We start from the raw sequence: 22,003 nt of genomic DNA on the forward strand, positions 1-22,003 counted from the left end.
AATATCAAAAAATTATAACGTACTAAAAAAAATATTAAAAACACTAAAAAAATACTATATAAAAAATATACTAAAAAAATAAAAAAAATAAACATGCTTAAAAAGATATTATTATAATTTAAAATTATATTCCTTTTAATAATTATCTATCAAAAAATAATTTTAACTAACATTATTTAAATAATATTCATTCTATCAAAGTTAATTTTTTATTAAATATAAATTATATTAACACATACTTACTTCTATTCAAACTTAATTCTATAAAATTATATTTATTTAAATTCCAATTTAATAAACGCCAATTCAAACAAATATATACCCAAATGAACTCACCAAATTTTTCGGTATGGATTAATGTTTGTCAAACCACGTTGAAAGTCCAAAGCGTAAAAGTTTTTGGCCGTTGTCCAATCATTATGTTAATAGGTCCAATTTGCAATAAAATAAACTTATACAAAACAAGTCCACAATAATTTTCCGACCCAAAAAAAAAGGTCCACAATAATTTAAATAAAATAAACTTGTACAAATCTTAGAATTCTAATGGAAAACTAATTTAAATTGGTCATGTAATCAATTTATTATTGAAATTTTTTTAGAATAAAATAAAAAAATTATTTTCACAAAAAATTATTCTGATCTAAAAAAATTTGTTGAGGACAGCGACGAACTTATGAATTTTATAAAATTCAGTGGGATACATGAATTTGCCTCCATCCAAAAAAAAGTTAAATTTTGGGATATAATTTTAAATAATTTTTTTGTAAAAATAATTTTTTTATTTTATTCAAAAATTTAAATATAAAAAATTTAAATTTTATCTTTTATATATAATAATTTATTGTCCAACTATAACAAATCATTCTCTATAACATTACTTTAACTACGCTCAAAATTCATTTGTCCCATGTATCTTTTTAGAATTTAACCAAAACCCAACAGACTATAAATTAATAATTAATTAATCATTATATTTGGCAGGACATAGTTACCAAAAAATGATAAAAAAAAAATGGTTTCAACTTTAATCGTTTCTTTATAAATTACTATATTTATAAACTTTATCTTTTTGTTTTCGATCAACTTTAGCAGTTTAATATGTTAATATAATTTAAATTAATTTTTAATTAATTTTTTATTTTTTTACCAAAAATAAAAAAACTTAAATCCGCAATCTTAAACAAGTAACTTAGCTTACGTTAATATCATTAGAATTAAATTAAAATATTAAAATTTTCAAAAAATAAAATTAATTAACTTATGCTTACTATTTTTCCAGACTGTTTTGGATAAGGGGTAATCACGTGATGTCACGTGGTAGCAATAAACAAAAGTTCAAATTACAGAGTTGCCCCCACTCACATTCCAGAGTTGCACGTGTCGCGTTCATACCACTGCCATTGCCGTTTATCCTCTGAGGAGTCTTCACTTCCAAGCTCTTCTGTTCGTACACAGCACAATTGACTTTTCGTCTACCCTTTGGGTGGTGGTTACAACAAAGAAGAGCTTCTCAGAACCTCCTCCTTCAACAAAAATAAAGATCTCAAACAACGATGGGAAGAGTGTTTGTGGTGGAGCTTGAGGGAAGATCTTATAGATGCAAGTTCTGCAAAACTCACTTGGCCCTTGCTGATGATCTCATCTCTCGGGTACCCTACTCTACCCTACCTTACCCTACCATATCATTCTTTAATAATTATTATTTCAATTTCTCTCTCTCAATGTTTTTAGCTAATAGAATTGATATTGTTCTGTAAAATTTTCTGTTTGAGCTACTTTTTCTGTACCTGCCTTGATTTTGAGCATTGGATTTTTCCTAATTTGATATATTTTCTCATATGTTGTAATATGGAAAATTCATTATTTTATTTTCAAAATGGGGTATTTGAGGATTAAGAACTATTATGTGTTTCAAGCAATTTGATTTTTATTTTTCTAGGGTGTATTTTGTATATATCCTTACTGAGGTGTAACCCTAAGTTCCCAATTATTGGATGCGTCATGCACATCAGTGAGTCTTTGATTTCCTTGACTTCAATGCTTTGTTACTGTTCAGTTGAATTCATGAACAAGTCAGGATCAAATTCTCCATTGGAAAAGTCATAATGCATAGGTTCATGTTGATTTTTCTAGTGGTGCTTAATCAATGCTCATGATGAGTTTTGCAATTAATTATCTTTCTTTCACTTTTCATGATGTGTCAAACTATATATATAACAGAGGAAAATGCACAAAAGGTTGATGTGACAAAGCTTCGCTCTGAACTTAATATATGTCGTTTTCACTCTTTGCTGTATGAATTTTCGGGGTTACTTTTAATATTTTCTTGTTTATATAATTCACATACTCAAAGTTAACCAGCTGCTATTCTGGATTGGTAAATTTCTTCTGGTCTTAATCTTCCGTTACCGTTCATTCTTTCAGGCATTTCATTGCCGGAGGGGAAAAGCATATCTCTTCAACAATGCGTGAGTATACTTTAGTTATTTTTCTATACCCTAGTGATTACCCTAATGGTTTACAAGTTATGATAGTCGTGTATATTTGTATGGTAATATAACATGCTGGTTCTTATTATATCTATATATATTGCTCGCTGAAAATTGCATTTAGCATAATTTGATACTCCCCAAGAATCCAGGTAATAGGGCAATCATGTTCTGTAAAAGTCAAATTTATACTAGAATTGCATTATGAGTTTATAGCTTTTCTTCTTGTCTTTTTCTCCCTTTCTATTTTTCTTTGGAAACACTAACTGCATTTGCATCTTGAGGGAGTTGAAAATCAAAGCTTTTGAACTTATTACTTTAATTTAAAATGCTGACATATATGGATTGGAAACTGCTGTAAATTTCAGAGGAGACAATAATTAGTAACATACATTTACATAGCAGAAAATGCTTATAGCTGTCCAAGACTTCTCAGATGGATTAGAAAGTAGAAACATGTGCAGTGCAAGTGTCAGAAACAATGGATCCATGGGGAAAAATTTTCGTGTTTTGAAAGGCTCAATCCTTTTGTGTTGTTCGGAAAATGTATGTATTTATTTTCATGCATTCCACAAGCTTTTGTTGCATAAACATCTTTATTCTTGCTATTAAGGAGCAGGATGACTAAGGAATTACCATGCTTTAAGTTAATCTTTATCTTAAATATTTTCCTATTTCGTTGATTTTCTTTAATCCTAATACAGTTTTGATCTCCATCTTATTTAGCAAGCACAATCAAAATAGTGGTTCGGCATTTCCGTCCTTTTAACACTGGTCCTAATAAATGTCAACCTTTCCTGATGAAAATATATGCATACTAGTTTTTTTCTTTTTGGAAATTAATCTTAGATTTTTCTTGACAGCCATTAATCTTAGATTTTTCTTGACAGCCTAAAGATTTGGATTCATGAGTTTACAATGACGAAAATCCAGAACTGGCATAATCTTTTGTTATTGGAATGAGTTTGAAGTATACATTGGATTCTCCAAAGTGACCTATGAACTGATTTGAACTTTCAAATCTACAAAAGAAATATAGCAAACATGGTGCAGTGCGATACTAATCTGCATCCAATACCGGCCCTAAATATTTGATCTCCTTAAATATTATTACAATTTTTTTTTAATTCATGTCTTTACTAAATAAGCCAGTGATGTACATAGTGAAGTGAAGCCAGTAACTTATATATGTCTGCTGTTCAAAACAGGTATGCTTTTGCATTAATGTGATCACTGACACTAACATTCCTTTTGTTTTAAATGTGATTTCAAACTTTCTTGCTTCCCTAGATTATATGATGTATTTAGCATGTTCAGTGAACAAATACACACTTTTAGTTGTATGACAAAATTACTAAAAATGTTGTTGCACTTGGTTTTAGTTGAAGATTTTCCTCCCATGAACTTTTTCCTATATTAACTTCTCCCCCATGAACTTTGTTGTTTCTCTTTGGTGTTTGGAATCGATATGCATTTATTCAAACTCTCACTACAAGGAGCATGCCTAAATGAAGCAAATGATTTTTTGTGCATCAAAACTCATAACATTGAGTGTACCAAAAAACGCATAACATGAGATACATTTGATATTGACTTGCATTTTAAAACTCATAATGTCGATCAGTTTGTGCACCTTGTCATCTAACCCTCTTATTCAATAGATGGTAATGTTTTGAGATCACATTTGTGAACACACTCATCTTTTGCAGATACTGTAATTAAATATAGGAAAGTGTTTGGTTCTATCGGTAGTGGACTAAAACATCACTATATCTTAATATTCCAACTCTCATATAATATACTTAACTTTTTATGTCTGTGATCCAGTGTGAACTTCACAATGGGTGTACTAGAGGAAAGGATGATGCTTTCAGGACTGCATACCGTGGCTGATATTTTTTGCTGTTGCTGTGGTCAAATAATTGGTTGGAAATATGTAATCCTCCTCTCTAATCTTGACTCAATTTCATGTATCTAGACATAGTATTGCATACCTAGCTAATTCTTGCTGAACATATTTGCTGGATGAGTGATCTAGAAGTATTTAGAGTAAACTACCAATCTTGTCCAACAGTTCTTAAGAATTTGAAATTGAAAAATTCATTCCTCACTAGACAAGTTTGTTTCGCACAATTAAAAAAGATAACATATTAAAGTGCGGTCACCCTTTTTCCATTGTGAGGAATGACCCGGTCCTTTGTGGTTTTGGTAAGGACATGATTGATTGTTTACTCATGGATTTATTTAGTCGTACATATGAATCCCCATGAATGATTTGCCAATATTTCATGCTAATTAGCATAAATTCATATTTATTAACTGCTAAATTAACTAGATGTCAAGATAATTAAGGTGTATGCTTTTAAATCCGAAACTCTGACTCTATCCAAACACAGCTCTTGACCTTTGAAAATTTAATGTCTCAGGAATCGGCGCATGAGAAGAGCCAAAAGTATAAAGAGGGAAAGTTTGTTCTTGAAAGGTATCGATGATTATGTCGTCACCTATCTTGGTTAAGGCAATTGCACTTTCTCCTTCGTAGTGTTTATGCTGACTCTGCATATTCTGTGTCAACAAAACAGAGGGAGGATTGTTGATGAGATTGATTTCTCCACTGAATTCTACATCGACACCCGTGCCAGCATGAGCGATGGTGAAGATTAGCATCCTAAATCTTCTGTACCTGTTGGACCCGGGGAAAGAACAGTGCACTGTTTTCTGTACATGAAAATAAAAATGGTGAACCATGAAAATGTTTATAATCAAGAAAGTTCGTTATGCTCTTTTTTCCTCCTTCTCCTCCTAGAAGTAGCAATGTGGCGTATGATGAAAGGGTTCTGAATAGTGTGTATAATGTGTGAAAGGAAAAATATGAAAAAGTTGTTTCAGATTTTTCTCTAGAAGACATGAAGGAGACACATGTCCATCATGATTCAAATATACTCTGACAGATTACCATAATGCACGAAGCATTATCGGTTTTTTAGAGATGTTTTTGTTTGGTAAATGAGTAAATCAAAAGAATTATGATCTTGTGTTTTTAGTTTTGAAAAGGTAAGGGTATTTTTAAAAGTATTTATGAAGATTTTATTTTGAAGTTAGATTTTTTTTTTAAATCTGATATAACATTATATATTAATAGATATTTATATTTATTTTTATATTTTATTAAAGTCATGTCTTTTAAATATTTAAAGTAATTTTACCAAACAATTTTGTAGTTTATGACTTTGTTTATTTAAAGTTAATTTTATTTTGATTTGTTATATATAGTTATGATTTTTGAAAAGTAGCTTCTAGAAAAGCTAATTTTAATAAATTATTTATGAAAAATAAAAATTTTACTATATCAGATCTCACATTTTCAGGTCAACAAACTTAGATGGCTAACCCAACATTTTCTAGACTAACCGAACTTGCATCCAATATTTTCTAATTTCTATACTAACCGAGCTTGCATTGCTTATACTAAGTTCCATTTTTGGTTTAGAAATTATGGTTTAAAAGGCTCAAAACAGATCATCAAATGTGCTATTTACCTAGCAAACTTCTGTTTACTTGCTTTTGGGTTAATGCCTTAATGGTAAGATACTAAGATCGCTTGTGATTTAGTCATGTGGTTACTGAGTACATTGAACACTACAATTGATTGATTTTGCATTTACTAGTTGTTAACTACTTCCAAGTTCCAACAACAATGTGATGTTTTCTTTTTAACATCAGCAACGAGTAACATCTGCTTCGCTTCCACTAAGGCATTTGAGTTTGATGCTTAGGAGGCAAATTATTGAGTACCTAATTCCAACAAATGTTATTTTGTAATTGAAAGTAAAATATATCTCACATGACTTATGTAGGTTATATAACGGTGAAAATTTGCATGCAGTTGTCTTAATATAAAATCATTTTATTTTCATTTATCAACTTCATATAAAAATAGTTATATATGAGTTTTTACCTTATATGATATATTCTTTGTAAAGAGAAATGCTATAAAACTAGTACACTTAAATTTACCTTAGATATGAAATTTTTGGTATTTTTTTATATAAGAAATTTTGTAGGGTTGTACCAGTTTAATCAGATTTTTTTATTGCAAATTTGGTTTGAACTAATGAAAATTTAGTCATCACGTTCGATAAGGCTTTTTTTATTTAATTAAAATAAATTAATTATTTACTCAAACAAATCGACATACAAAATTATACTGTTTTAAACATTTAGTTATGTTTTCACTGGTAAAAAAAAAAAGCGAAAACATAAACTACGAAGATTGCGTAGGTGTTGATAGCGAGAATAGTGCAAATTTCTTTTTCCAATTTTGCTGTTGCTACCAGCGAAAACAAGTAAGAAAATATTTTCCAATTGCACTGATAGCGAAAACCAAGTATAAATTTTTTTCCCAATTGCGTTTTCGTTGCCAGCAAAAACGGTGGAGTTGAGCCTATAAACAGCGCACCCCTTGCTAGTGTTTTCAGATACTTTTATTTGTGAAGTTTTACTTTGAGTGAGAGAGACATTTTGAGTGGTGAAGTGAAGAGAAGAGAAGAGAAGTGGAAGAAAATGCCGCACAGTAGTGACATTAATTGAGACTGAATGAAGACGGACACATTTGTGAGCCATCTAAACGAGCAAGTCAATATTGCATAATTTTTTAATTTTTCTAGTTATAAAAATTAAATTTTTGCTATTTATTTTTGTTTAAATTAGTAGAAATATAAACTAGTTAGTAGTAATGTTTAGTTGTTAAGATAATAGAGATTAAAATTTGAAATTTATTTATTTAGATTAGCGGATAGAAAAATAAATTAATAGTTAATCTATATTTATTTAGACTATGTTTAGTTGGAAAGAAGGAAATAAAGAAGAAGGAAATAGAAAGGAAATGAAAGAAATTGAGTGAATTTTTATTTTTCTTAGATGTGTTTGGATGAAAGAAAAATAAAAAGGAAAGAAATATTATAAAAATACAATTTTATCCTTATATTATAAAATATATTAAAAAAAGTAAAGGGATAATATTGAAAGTAGAGAAAGAGAATTAATTTTCTCTTCATTTTTTTCTATTGTTGGAGGGAAAAAAAAATTAGTGAGTCCCACCAATATTTTTCCATCCATTTTTCTTCCTCTCCTATTTTTCTTTTCAACCAAACAAGAAAAATTAACTATTTTCCTTTCAATTTCTTTTCTCTTTTTCTTTTCCTCCCATTTTCACCTCAAACAAATACACTCTTAGGTTTTTTCATTTATTTGCTTAGAATTAGACTTATTAATTTTATTAGGAATGTGTATATAGTATATTATTATTAAATTTTGTAGATTATTGTTTTCATTAAATTATGAGATTTATTTGTTTAGGAATACATAATTTATTTAATTTTCAACAGAGAGCCGTAGAGTCCTATTTTTTAGGAGGAATAAAGATTTAGTTGAAGGACCACCAAACATACTCCTTTTTTTTGGATGGGATAGATTTTTTTAGATGTTGTACATATTAGAGACTTCACTTTTGATAACTTATTATTTATTTTTATGGAGAGGTGACGTCCTGAGATGCATACTTTTCACATGCTATGGAGAGTGTACAATTACCATTCAAAATGTTGCATATCATCTCCGTTTACACATAAATAGAGAGCCAATTGGACGTTGGAGAGTGCATATAAAATTTTTAGAGATGGTATGACAATGATCCATGGGAGTTGGTTGCGAATGCACTTAGAACCATGCCTCCATTGTGACAAGTTTAGAAGAGTGAAGCATATTAAATGTTGTACAGCATTAGAATGACATGGCTGAAAACTCAGCCTAAGAATATACCAATAGATGCACCGCTTGACGTTCTTAAACAGTATGCACGGTGTTATATCCTTAAGTTGAATGGTAATCTGTTGATGATTGACAAGTGTAGTGTGTGGTGCATATCAAATGGATCCCGTTACTCCTTGATTTGGAGAGGTGTCAGTCATATTCATGGGGATTGGCGATGCTTGTATAGATTTACCATTCTTTGGGTATGACTATCAATTATGAGGTGGGTGACTTAGCAGGTTATATCCCTCTTCTTCTATCCTGATATAACAGATTTTTAAACTAGTGTCTCCCAAACCAAGACACGTTGTCATTTTCGCTAACTATGAGATATGAAAATGATTTTAAGTTCTTTGGTATTTATCATATTTTTTATTTAAATCATGTTTTGTATCATTTTTGTTTCCTTAGATTGATGGGATAGAGATTGCAACAATGGAGGAAGCAGTTGGACTTTGTCTCTTTTGACAAGGTATATAATTTATTAATTATTTTTAATTCGCTATTTATTGCTCTTTTATACTTTATTGTCTTTTCAATTATACACTTATCATTACAGTTTCAATGGACAACTTACGATTTCCTGCAATTGCAAGTTCTTTCACCGCTATGGATTAGGAGTGACAGTGAGAGGTTGAGTTGAATGACTGTGGTGCCTATTGTCTACTTCCAGTACATAAAATTTTACCATACTGACTAAGTGTTGCATCAGTTTGAAGGACAGCAGCACATTCTAGAGCCACTAGTAAATATCGACGGTCTATTGCATGTGAATGTCAGACGTGATGACAAGTGGTGGCCAACCAAGCATGTTGACTGGTATGGTGCTTGGAGAGCACAATTTGAGAGTGAGTCTTAGGCGATTGGTATCCCGACAACGGATATGCGACTGTCAATTAAGTAGGTTCTTGTCTCGATAGGATGTAGTGTTGGTACATGTTCTTGTAACCATATATACGTGGATCGGATAATTGCCGTAACAGTTAGGTTATATGTCCCTCTCAAAACAACACTGACGAATTTAAATATGTTAGTTGTCATGTGCCCATACCATTTGCTCGAATCACAGTGTTGCAGCCACACTTCATTTTTGAAGGGCTTTATCCAAGTAACCATTTCTTGCCTTTTGTTTCTAAGAGCTCTCAAGTAGTATTAATAACCTTCATCGGTTGGAGAATATGTAACATTGACCAAGTCTTGCTTCTCTTCTTTAACTTGAACTTAGACATGAAGTTCGTAGCCATATGACAAATATAGTAGACATGGTATGTAGAAGGAGGTGTCCACCCATTTTCCCTGCCTTAATTGCTGTGCAAATTGCTCCATCCCTATTGGATATTAAGGATGTCTTGTTGTGGGGTAACATGATGACGCAAATTCTTTAAAAAGAAAGACCAAGATTCTGTTGTCTCTGACTTAATCAGTGCAAATTCAGTTAGAAGGATGTTTGAGTTCTCATATTGTGCAATGGTCATTAATAGAACCCCTCCATATTTTTCATTAAGATGAGTCTTTTCATCAATAGATATAAGAGGCTTACAATATTTGAATGCTTCTATGCAAGGAAAAAATGTCTATAATACTTTATCGAACTGCATAGAGTCAAAGTTTCGAAGATCAACTCGATAATATGGACAAGTTGGAGATCATGCACCATACTGGCCAAAAAGCGATTTATCACATTCAACAACTCAGAAGTTGGTGGTATGACTCTTCTCAATCTCCATAAATCTGAGCAATTGCTTTTTGTTTTGCCATTCAAACCTTTTTTTTTATGCCTTGAACTTGTAACTTTCCTCCAGAGCTTCCTGAAGTACCCTTATCAGGTTGCAATCTAGTTGTGCATGATCTTGGGACATAAGTTGTTGCTAAACATGTATGATGTGTCTCGCACTTGCGATTCTCCTATTATCTAAGGTTCTGATGATAAGCAACTCGAATGCTCTATCTACAACTAGCTGCATAATGCTTGCAACTACAGTGGTACTTCATTTGATCAAACTCAATATTCGATACTCAACGCTTCTCCGAATGTTGTAATTTTTTTATGGCTAGGTGTACATATTTTCTGTTATAGAATCTGTGCTCGAGTCGCAACTCCACACTCCTATCTATGTTGTAGTTATCAGGGGTCTCGAGACCAAAAGACAATGAATCAAACTTAATAGCATCAAGGTCCAATGTAGAATAATAGCTTGGAACTTGCGAACGAGGGGAGGAGGAGGTGATGACAGCAAGTTGAACTGTGATTGCGTAAATCCAAAATCTTGTGTTTTTGGAATGAACTCCATCTCATCATTACTGTAGTTCTCCGAACCAATTTTTATCCAATAATCCTTGAACGTCTCTGAGTCTTCTAAAAACTCAGCACTAGGGGGTACAAATGATGCTTCCCTCGGCTGTGGCTCGGTCTCGACATAGAACTCGCCATGCATAAACATGAAGACGAAGAACTTTAAATTATGTCCCTGATCTTAATGTAAAGCTTCATCACTTGTTGTACCATAATCTTCTCATGCAATTCGAACATAGCACGAATATGTTCATCATCTTTAAGTCATAACACACTCTTTGACTTTCAATTTTCATCGACAAATAAAAATCGAAATTCTATTTTCCTTATGTGTTTCCTCCCCAGTAAATTCATGTTCACCAGAGTCAAACTTTCTAACTCAATCAATGAATGTAACTCCCATGTTTGCATTGTAACTCGATCATTGCATTCAAAAGATGTATTATCATTGTTGTGTCTAATTGTTGCATTTGGATAAACAACAATATTAACGCATTGAGTTGCCATTTTGTGTTAACTTTAAGAGAAAAAGGTAAAGAATGAGAGATAGAGATGAACAGAATGATAAATAGAGGTATGTGGTTGTGAAAAATTTGCTATGCTACTTTGGTATTTATAAAGAAGTTTTTGAACGTTAATGCTTCCATTTTCACAGGCACCAGGTTCAAAAATATTTTTCATTTTCTCTATTATGGTCTCTTAAAATTGGAGAAAATTTCTCTATGATTTTGCTAGTTATAAAGGCAAAGCTGTCAGGAAATGCGAAAATGCTATCTCGCAATTTCTGTAGTGTATGCTTTCATTTTTTTTGGTCAGCAAAAATATAACTAAATATTTAAAATGGTAAAATTCTGTATTTCAATTTATTTGAGTAAATAATTAATTTATTTTATTTAAATAAAAAGAAGCCCATTCAATAATAATGTCTCAATAGTAAATGCTAAATAGAGAAAATAAATGACAAAATTTGAACATCAGTAATTCAATGAAAAATAAAAAACTCAAATCACTCGAGGTGTCTAATACTCTTATACGGCATTAGATTCGATGATTTTATAATATTTGGACTATTAAATGGTCCCATAATAAAATATATTTTTTAAATGTTTTAATAACAGCTAAATAATCTTTATTTAATTTTAATTACAAATTAATTATTTATATATTATTTAATTATAATTTTTTTATTTTATAAATTATTATTTTATCATTTATCTATGATATTTATTAAAATAAAAAATAAAAATAATAACGAATTAGATCTTCCATTAATCGTAATAAATATTTTAGCAATTCTAATCAATTAGAATTTTATCCTTGATCCTTTACATCCCGATAGATTAGTGATATTATGTTTGTTAGATATTCAATCATCAGTAGGCCTGTAACAGGTATTCGCTTGTTTTTGGAAGACATAAAGAGTGACTACCTGAGAATCCATCTGCAACATCTTGCTAGTCTTTCCAGCATTATTCAAATCTTGGATAATCATGACCTTGAGTATGCAGATGATTCACTTAACAAAGCCTACTTTAAACTAGTTAGCTCCAAAATGTTTTCACATGTGTGCACTGCCCTAGTAGAATGCCTTGATTCTCATACTGGAGGCTATGCATGCGTAATGACAAAGACCTGATTTGAGGTTAGGCTTATTAAAAGAAAGATAGTTCTTTTTTTGAGGCTTGAATATTCAATTTTATAGTCGTCAATAATTCGCAGATGGGAATGAGATGGTAAGGGGTTGCATAAGATTGAGACCTTTATATTACTTTGAAGACTTTAATTTATTGGGTAACATGAATAATCCATTGAATAAGAAAAAATTCACATGTCTTTTAAAATTCAATCGATTGTGTATAGATTCCAATTGATTGAATTTTGAGAAAATCAGAAATTTAATTGATTGTTTTGTATATTCAATCGATTGATTATCTAACAAACACGATTTCACAAACCTATACGGATGTAACGAATCAAGGATAAAATTCTAATTAATTATGATTGCCAAAATATTTATTAGGATTAATGGAAGATCTAATTCGTTATTATTTTTTATTATCAATAAATATGATAGATAAATAATAAAATAATAATTTATAAAAAAATAGATTTTATAAATAAATAATATATAAAAGAATAATTTATAATTAAAATTAAATAAAGACTATTTAACCGTTATTAAAAAAATTTAAAAAACATATTTTGTTATAGGACCATTTAATGTTCGAAACGTTTTGGGACCATGAAATCCGGTGCCCTCTTATACAGTTATTCATTTATTTTGCTTCATATTTTGCTTTTGTAAAAGCTTAAAATAAAAAAAAGAAAGAAAAAAATGAAGGATTAATAGCCAAATTAGTTCTTAAAAAATAAGACATTATTTAAATTCGTTTCTGAAAGATTTTTTTAATCAAATTGGTCTTTTAAAAATTACGAATTAATCATATTTGTCTTTAGTTACGCTACTCATAATTTTCGTCAACAGATTAATGATGTAAAATGTTAACTGATAACATACATGATACATAACGTTGACTAAGTATGTTTACGAAAATCTATCAATTTAGTCACTAAATCATATTAGAAATAGAAATTTTGTAATTCAAAAAAATAACTAAATTAATAAATTTTCATAAACATATTTAATCAATATCTAGTTAGACATATCAAATATTATATAAATTATCAATTAACTTTTTACAATATCAATATTTAAAAAAAATTATAAGACAAATATAATTAATTTATAATTTTTAAAAAATTAATTTAATTAAAATAATTTTTAGAATAAATTTAAAAAATATTTTATTTTTCAAGAATTCATTTGACTATTAACTCGAAAAATGAATTACTTGTTCACACCTCCCAGTTCCCAGTCTGTGGCGGAGAGTTAGTTGATCTCGAACAAAGGAGTGGCTTTAATGGTATAAATAGGTTTGAGCAGCGAAAAGGATTTCAGAGGAAAAAGGGTAATAGTGCCAATTGGTTTCACACATCCGCAAAAAGCATCAAACTTTCTTTTACCCTTTTGCTTTCTCCATTCAATTATTTGTTCCATCAATTCCTCTTTTGCCTATTAACAGCTTCTCCTTTTTTCTCTCTCGTTTTTTCCCCTCTTGTTTTTTAAATCGTGATTTTGCAGGTCGCTTGAAATGGGGAAGAAATCCTCCGCTTCACTCAAGAAGAAACGTTCCAAGCACTCCTCCAAGTCTAAGGTTGGTACTCTCATTTAAATTCAATTATTATTTTGTATCTTAGGGTATTTGATTTTATGCTTCGAATTACAAAATTTTAGGAAAAAGAAACTGAATTTCTGATATTGCCCTGTGTTTTGCGAACTCAAAAATCTAGTGGTTGTTTTATCATATACATCAGCCTGATAGGAAAATCCTTTTCTTTCTGGGATTAGGTTTTCGTTTTGGTTTTTCAATGTAGCATTTTTATGTTGTTGTTGTTGTTGTATGAGCACGAGGACAAATTTGATTGGTTGTTGGGTTTTCCAATCAAAATTGAGTGTGGGTATCCCTGTTTTTGTTCTCAGTAATGCAAATTCATCATGAATATCTACCTAATTTGATGTTTTAGACCAAGCCAAGAAGTAAAAGTAAGAGTCGGAAATATAAATCCAAGAAGGTTCGCCGCCGTGATGTTTCTTCTTCTAGCTCTGACTATGATGATTCAAAAAGTTTGCACACATCAGTGTCCTCTAGCTCTGAAGATAATTACAGAAGAAAAAGGGATCGGTCTCGCTCAAGAAAAGATGTGAAAAGTCGGAAGAGGGCTAGGAGACGTTCATACAGCAGTGACAGCAGTGAGGACTCTCACTATGCTAGGAAGAGGAAAAAGTTGAAGAGAAAAAGTGAGCCTGAGGTGAAGGAGAAGCTTTACAAGAAAAAGATTAGGAAAGAGGTAAGTGTTAGTTCAAGAAGCAGTGGGTCACGGAGCACCTGCTCTTCATTTCAGGGTGGGACTTCTGCCGGTGATGATGATCAATATGAGAGTCACAGGGGAAGATCACTTAGAAAAGAGAATGAGAAACGGAGATTGGAGAAAGAGAGAATTGGGAGTGAAAAGAGTAGTAGATATAGGCCCAGAAGTAGTTCATCATGCAGTCGATCTAGTGAAAGTAGTTATGAAAGGACCAAAGAGAACTTTTTTGAAGAGAATTATGTAGGTGAGAGCAATTCGAGGAGGCTCCGATCAGTTATTACTGTTGTAAAAGAGGCAGAAGAACCTAGGGAATTTTCTAGAAATGATAATAAGGAGGAGATTTTAGATGATTATGATTACCCTTGTAGAAGTAACGGCAGTAATGAAGGGGGCGCAAAAAGAGAGGTGGATCATCACACAGTTCCCACAACGGATGAGAAATTGAGTGTTGAGGGTGAGATAGGAGACAAGAATGTTGATAGTGCCGGGACAAGTGAATATCTGAAGAAGACGAGTGAGGCTTTTGAGGGTAATCTGAATGGTGATGACTTGGAGTCAATTCTAAGACAGAAGGCGTTGGAAAACTTAAAGAAGTTCCGAGGTGGGATCCAGTCTTCTGCAAAAATTTCCTATCAGAAAAATAAAATTATTAGCCAGGTAAAGCAATCTTGTAACCATGGTGGAATTCAAGGTAAGTCTAATGTTAATAACGAGGCTTTAGGGACAAATTTCGATAATAAAATCTTTGTAGAAGAAACTAGTTCTCCTATTGAGAGGAGAGGTTTAAACGCTCATCGAAGAAACAGTGATTTGTTAAACATGGACAAAGATATATCTGGTTCTGCCAAGAATCACTTGACCTGTGCGCAAGAAAAGGTTAGTGATGCATATAAACCCACTGAAACAATCATAGAATCTATTGATTACAGGACAAAAAACCCAGAGTCGACCACACCAGAGTCTACCCATGAATCACTTCAAAGATGCTTATCTCTGAAGCAAAAACCTGTGTCTAGACTTTCTATGGAAAAGTCATTGGTCGCAGAGGGAAGTAATGGTGGGGATACTTCCGAGGCTTCTCACATTGCAAGTCATAGTAACATTGATAATGTTGATAACAATGAAGGATTATCTTCTGCTGTTTCTAAGCCTTCTAATAATGGACAAGATGAAATCGAGGAGCACTCGCAGTTAGCATTCAAGCAAACATCTGCCTCACTTGCACCTCCTAATGTGAAGCTTCCAGTGGCTGAAGGTGGTGCAGAAAATGCAGCCAGGACCACTCAAGCTGCAATTCAGAATGTTAATAACAGTAGCAAAGATGTCGATGAGGTGAGCAACTCCACTAAGAATAAATCTGGCGATGAAAACTCATCAGTAGTGAATAACTCCGGAAAATTGCAAGATGAATCCAACCATGATTCGCAGTTTGAGCGGAAAACAATGAGTTTGATGAAAGGTGGCGAAATGGTACAGGTGAGTGTACAATCATTTCTTCATTTCTGAGATTCTGAATTTTTCAAAGTATGTCACTTTGGAAAATTGGATATCTTAACAATTAACAATTCAATGTATCTCTAGATACAATTCATATTATGATACATCGAGTTATGCATGTAACAATTCTGTCCTTTTTTATATTTCTAATCTAATCGTTTGTGATTGTCCAGGTTAGCTACCAAGTTTATATCCCCAAGAAAACTCCTGCATTGGCTAGAAGGCAACTCAAGCGATGATGACACATCCATTCTTGTGGTGACAAGTGGCTTCGAGTCGATTTGTTCATCTACTTCGGTATATAAAAAGAGTAACACTTGCGGAAAAGCCAAGAAACTCATGGATAGACCATGTATGAACTCTAGAACTTGGTCAAACTGTATTAGCTGTATTTCGTTCTAGTTGATGTCTTAGGTGACCATAATGTAGTTTGCTACTGTTTTATTAATGGAATGCATCCATTGCACCATGAATACCTTTGGAGTTGCTGTCTTTTTAGTAGATTCTAAAATGTTTTCTAGATATTAAGGAACTGTTAATCTGCTTTGCAGATTGCAGTTTCTTCAGAGTTCCACCCTAATTTCTTGCTTTACAGCTACAACTTCTACTAGTCCATACTGCTGGAGTAACTTGAATTCCACTGAGCATAGAACTGAATTTGAAATATTAAATTCAACTCCTCTGTCCAAACAAAAAAAAATCTGAATTTGAATGAATGAATGAGTTCAATCAAAATATCTCTAGACCATGGGCATTTTTTGATAGAAAAGAAGAAAGGGCAATGCCAAAAATGGTTAAGTTGAGCCTTAATACCTAATGTCAGTTATATATATTTATACATATTAATTTATATGTTTTTTTACTTAAATAATCAATCACTATAATAATTAAATCTGACATAATAGAATATAACTAAAATTCTTTTAGTAGGATAGTAAAAAATTGTGAGCATTAAATACGAATTTTTTTATAGGATAATTGATGGAATAATAGTCAAATTAATTCTTGAAAGATAAGACTTTTTTAAATTCGTTTTTAAAATATTTTTTCAATTAAATTAGTCATTCAAAGATTACAAATTACTTATATTTTCAATAACATTAATGACGTAGAACATTAACTGATAACATATATGAGACCTGTCATGTTTAATTGGATGCTAACCATATATGCTTATAAAAATCTATCAATTTTGTCATTAAATTATGTTGAAAATATAGATTATATAATTGGAAAAAAGGAATAAATTAATAGATTTTGATGAATATATCTAGTTAATGTCCAATTAAATATGTCAAGTATTATCTATGTTATCAATTAATATTTTTTATCATCAATTGATGACAAAAATTATTAATGGAGTTAATAAAAGACAAATATAATTAATTTATAATCTTTAAAAGATTAACTGATTGAAAATTTTTTAAAGATAATTTTAAAAGTGTTCTATTTTTTAGGGATTAATTTGAATATTAAACGATAATTGATTGTAAAATTTAGATTTAGAAGGTTTTTTATCCTTTCCAAAAATTTTCACAACTCTCCAACGGTCAAGTCGTTTGTCGTGACTTTTAAATTAATAAAAAAATATTAAAATAATTCACACTTTAAAAAATAGAATATTTTATATTTTTAATTTAAAAAAATTATTTGTCCAAAATATATAAAAATAAATTAAATTTTTAAAAAATTTAAATATTTCACACTTTAAAAAATAGAATATTTTATATTTTTAATTTAAAAAAATTATTTGTATCTAAAACAAAAAGTTTGAATTTATGTCGTTTATTCTATTTTTTATTTAGAAAAAAGGACAAATAGATTCTTGATCTTTTGATCTGCAAACATTTAAATCTTCGAGAATTTGAAAATACATTTAAGTCCTGACTTTTTCAAAATCGACATATTGATCTCTTATGTTCACTTGGGTCTGTCAGAGTCAACGGAAAAATCAAACGTGACTCCCAGTCCTGACCTGATTAATACGGATACACACGTAAGATAGTTTTTAAAATTGAACGAATTAGACTCGAGAATCGATATATAAAGAGGTGAAGGACTTAAATGTATTTTTAAATTCTCAAAAACTTAAATGTCCGTAGATCAAAAAGTCAGAGCTCGATTTGTCCTTTTCCCTTTTATTTAGAGTAAACACCCAATCCGGTCCTTGTTCATTTTCACGAAGGACAAAACGATTCCTGTCCAAAAAAAGCACACTTCGATTCTCAACTTTTTTATTTTAGGACAATACGATCGTTCTGTTAAAAAATTTGTTAAATAATAATAAAAATTAGTTTTGTGAGGGGTTTTATTTGTATTTTGTGGGGGGTTTTAAACCTCCACAAACTATTAATAAATTTGTTTTTGAAAAGTTCCTTCACCAATGGTGGTTAAGTGAAGTAAAACTATCGATGAAAATGATGTCGCAAAAAAAAATAATTGTAGTACAAGTACCTTTTAAAAAAATAACATCAAATAAGAAATGGAAAAAAAAATTTAATGTTAAAATATTGATATTGGTGATAATGACGATAGTGAAAATAATAATGATGATAAAATAATGAAAATAATAGAAACAGGAGAAATAATAATGAAGATCAAGAAGGTAGTGGTAATAATGGTAATAATCGAATATATTATTAAAAATATTTTTTTAAAGGTTTAAAATCTTTACAAAATACAAATAAAATTTTTACAAAATTAATTTTTATTATTATTTAAATAATTTTTTTAACAAAAAAATCATATTATCTAAAATAAAAATATTGATGATCGAAGTATTTTTGTTTTTTAACAAAAATCGCTTCATCCTTCAAAAAAAATGGACAAGGACGGACTCTTTTATTTATGTGGAGGAACTAGGAAGTCGAAGGCAAAGACTTCAAGGTGCATTAAAGAAACAGAGAGCGCTTAGCTGAAAAACAGAAAAACGACAACAACCAACCGCGAGTGACGTCGTTTCGGGGAAGGGCGATGGTGTTCGCATCCAATCCCTTAGCCCTAAGCGTTCCCGAACCCGCCTTCGAATCCTGGCTTCGGGACTCTCTTCGTCTCCCTCTTCTCCCGCCTCGCCATTCTCTTCTCTCTCCTCACACTCAACCCCCTCGCCAAGCTCGCCGCCGAAGACTTCGCCGGCGACACTCCGTCGTGGTCTCGCGCCTTCGTTGGCTTCTCCGGGTCCTACTCCTTCCCTTCTTCGTCCGCCCAGGCGCGATTGAGGGTTCACGAGAACGTTAAGCGCTATGCTCGTAACTATGCTTATTTGTTCATCCTCTTCTTCGCTTGCGCCTTGTGAGTGGGATTCTTTTGATCTTTGCTGTTTTGTGGTTAAGATTGAGTTGGGTGGGTGTGGTTTTTTGGGGGAAAATTCTGTTTCTTTATGCTTATCTATGCAGATTGTGCATATGAATGTGTGATGATGCTCTGAGTTGCACAATTTTAGTAGTTTTTTGTTATTGTTATTATTTTTTAGGTGCTTGTGGTTAATGTGTTTAAAGTGGCCAAATTTGGATTTTTAGTTCAGGTGTATACTTCTAATTTTGTAAATTTTGTGCAGCATGTTATTGATATTTTTAATGAAGTTAGAATTGGGGTATTTCTTGTATTAAGGTGGATGCTTCATGGTTGGTTGCTATCTTCTGTTTCTCATAGTGTGGTTTTAGCAGTTTGGTGCTTTTTCTTTCCTGTGGTGTCTTAATCTGCCTCTTGTTGAGTTGTTGTATTGCTTTTTGCTGCTGTTGTTTGATTTGAATGTGTGTTTCTTTTATGGTTTGCAGGTATCAGATGCCAATTGCTCTTGTTGGGCTGATATCATGTTTGGCAATTTGGGATTTCTTCAAGTATTTCAATGACAAATGGCAATTGGATCAATATCCTATAACTCGGCAGTGTTTGCTTCGCCTAGCCCAATGCGGTGAGCTGTAATTTCTACTGGCTTAACTAGATAATGGGTGAAAAACAAATATTTTTCTTATGAATTCTATGAGTTTTATTGGGAATGTAACTGTAACATTCAAAGATAGGTATGTGCTGCTTGGCTTGGCTTGAATTAGAGGTTAATATGTAAACAGAAGTTAGTATCCAGCAAAACCACAGCCAAGGGAATGGGTTTGGCAGAATCAGCGGGGTATACAGAGAACAAACACAACATGAAAATCTCAAACTATTCCCTGTGTAGCATATGAAATAACTTTTGTGGCATTCTCTTGCATAGAAATAACTTTCTACTGATCTCATATGACATCCCTTAGTTTCTGCATACATTATCTTTTGGTCCCCGATGAAAATTTGGGGGAACAAATTAGTCTATTGGGACTTGGAAACCTTGGAGTAGTCCCTTACCATTAAAAGGGAGAGATATTAGTTTCTTTTGTTTGTTGAGAGAGTTACATGGAATTTATTTTTTTTTTAAAAAAGATCTTTAGATGCTAACTAAATGGGCATTTAATCTTTCATATATTCATATGTATGTGTATGCTGAGGTAACTGGTGTCTGTAGTACATTGTTTGTGAATATGTTAGAACAATTTATCTAACTCAGGTTTGGATCTTATGTTCTGCAGTAACAGCAGTTATTCTAATTTATTCCAATGTCCAAGTGGCCCTCTTTTGTGCCTTAAGTGTCAGCTATGCAAGTGAGTGTTTCTGAGTTCATAGTCCTTTTGCTACCTCATTTCTTTTATCTTGTCTCCTATATCTACAAGATTACTGAAAGAAGGTTCAAAAACTCTGTAGGCATGATTCTGCATGCTGCATTTAGGAAGTTGACCCCCGCAAAGCAATTGCCGCCCGTCGGCAGGGGTAGGTGATTGATCAATCAGAGAAAACAGCGAAGCACCCGCCTTCATCAAGCACATTTTACTCCGATGATTCAATTGCAAGGGGCTTTGGCTCTGATTATAGAAGGATTATGCAAGTGCAGAATTAGGGGGACAGTTAGTGTCTTAGGTTTTGGATAGTAGGCCTTTTCCTCCCAAGTCCCAAGGATATGGGGCTCAGGGGCTCAGGGTCTCCTTATAATCAGCAGGTTGGCGCCTTTCATGAGTCAGGAATCCAATTTTCCTACTTTCTTATTATTTAATTTTGTATATTTTTAGTTTTTAAGTGCTAGACAAATAAACTTAAAAGAAATTTGAAAATTTGGAAATTTTGATGTATACAAGAACTTTGGCATACTGATAAGATGAGATCATTTATATATTTTATTTGTATTCATTTTACTCTCTTGTTATGCACATTTTTCTACCTTTAAATGAGGTGTGAGATTTATATATTTACATAAGACGAGTCTTAAAATATTAGATGTTCACGTATGGTGTTGTGGTTGTGTGGTACGGGATATTCCGCTTTCTTCAACTGTTTAGATATAATTTAAAATGGTGGAATGGTGAGGATTGGGGGCATGTGGCCTTCGGTGGAGGAGAGTATGTAGTATTCATGGTGGAGCTTCAACGGAATTGAAAAGTTATATTTTGTTTGTTTTTGGTATATATGTCTATCAAAACATAGACATGGGAGTATACAGAAGTATATGTATAGTGTTTGTTTCGTCTTTTGTATTTTTTTTAAAATGGTGAGATACAAATTTTTAACTTAAGACACTATTTTTTTTTATAATTTTAGCCTTCTACCTGCCGTTGGTTTGGAGCTTCGACGGTACTGTCCTCAACCGGCAATTCGTCTTCTTCAAAGAGTGTTTCTTCTGTCTCACCCTCCCTCATGTGCCTTTGTTCTTGATCTTTAAGATTTTCACACATGTGCCTATGTCCTTGTTCTTCAGAATTTTTGTAGATGGAGAACAACCACCGATGTCCTTTCTACATTTTTGTAGTCTCCTTTCCTTATCTTATTGTCTTTTTTGCATCTCATTGCTTGTCGTCTTAACTTGTAGTCTCTAAGTTTGAATTTTTTTTATTTTTATCTTTTATTGAAAAGATTGAATCTGTGTATTTTTTTATTTGAGTTAAAATTAAAGTTTTTG

The 22,003-nt window shown here is 31.7% G+C and overlaps 3 protein-coding genes across 3 annotated transcripts; all 3 read left to right on the forward strand.

Moving 5' to 3' along the window:
• The first annotated feature begins 1,370 nt into the window (after nt 1-1,370).
• On the forward strand, nt 1,371-5,564 carry LOC107462673 (protein yippee-like At5g53940). Its single transcript, XM_016081298.3, has 5 exons — nt 1,371-1,652; nt 2,428-2,471; nt 4,320-4,428; nt 4,919-4,974; nt 5,075-5,564. The coding sequence occupies exons 1-5, from the start codon at nt 1,557-1,559 to the stop codon at nt 5,154-5,156; spliced, it is 387 nt and encodes a 128-aa protein (XP_015936784.1). The 5' UTR covers nt 1,371-1,556; the 3' UTR covers nt 5,157-5,564.
• A 7,869-nt stretch (nt 5,565-13,433) lies between these two features.
• LOC107462668 (uncharacterized) lies at nt 13,434-16,492 on the forward strand. The gene is made up of 4 exons (XM_016081294.3): nt 13,434-13,565; nt 13,739-13,811; nt 14,182-16,002; nt 16,197-16,492. Exons 2-4 carry the CDS (start codon nt 13,749-13,751, stop codon nt 16,260-16,262), a joined length of 1,950 nt encoding a protein of 649 aa, XP_015936780.1. The 5' UTR covers nt 13,434-13,565; nt 13,739-13,748; the 3' UTR covers nt 16,263-16,492.
• Nucleotides 16,493-18,889: 2,397 nt separating this feature from the next.
• Nucleotides 18,890-21,242, forward strand: LOC107462641 (PRA1 family protein H). The gene is given in 5 exon segments (XM_021129546.2): nt 18,890-19,067; nt 19,069-19,314; nt 19,800-19,936; nt 20,586-20,657; nt 20,758-21,242. Coding segments are annotated over 5 exon segments (600 nt in total). The 5' UTR covers nt 18,890-18,996; the 3' UTR covers nt 20,832-21,242.
• Nucleotides 21,243-22,003: the final 761 nt, after the last annotated feature.

The sequence above is a fragment of the Arachis duranensis genome, chromosome 8 (genome assembly GCF_000817695.3).
Source record: "Arachis duranensis cultivar V14167 chromosome 8, aradu.V14167.gnm2.J7QH, whole genome shotgun sequence".
NCBI classification, from domain to species: domain Eukaryota; kingdom Viridiplantae; phylum Streptophyta; class Magnoliopsida; order Fabales; family Fabaceae; genus Arachis; species Arachis duranensis.

Bases quoted from the DNA above. Each gene is read 5' to 3' on its own strand.
- LOC107462673 (XM_016081298.3), top strand. From the start codon at position 1,557: ATGGGAAGAGTGTTTGTGGTGGAGCTTGAGGGAAGATCTTATAGATGC. The intron at 4,429-4,918 runs GTAATCCTCCTC...TTAATGTCTCAG, and splicing joins AAATAATTGGTTGGAAATAT to GAATCGGCGCATGAGAAGAG. The intron at 4,975-5,074 runs GTATCGATGATT...TCAACAAAACAG, and splicing joins GGAAAGTTTGTTCTTGAAAG to AGGGAGGATTGTTGATGAGA.
- LOC107462668 (XM_016081294.3), top strand. From the start codon at position 13,749: ATGGGGAAGAAATCCTCCGCTTCACTCAAGAAGAAACGTTCCAAGCAC. The intron at 13,812-14,181 runs GTTGGTACTCTC...TTGATGTTTTAG, and splicing joins AGCACTCCTCCAAGTCTAAG to ACCAAGCCAAGAAGTAAAAG. The intron at 16,003-16,196 runs GTGAGTGTACAA...GTGATTGTCCAG, and splicing joins AAGGTGGCGAAATGGTACAG to GTTAGCTACCAAGTTTATAT.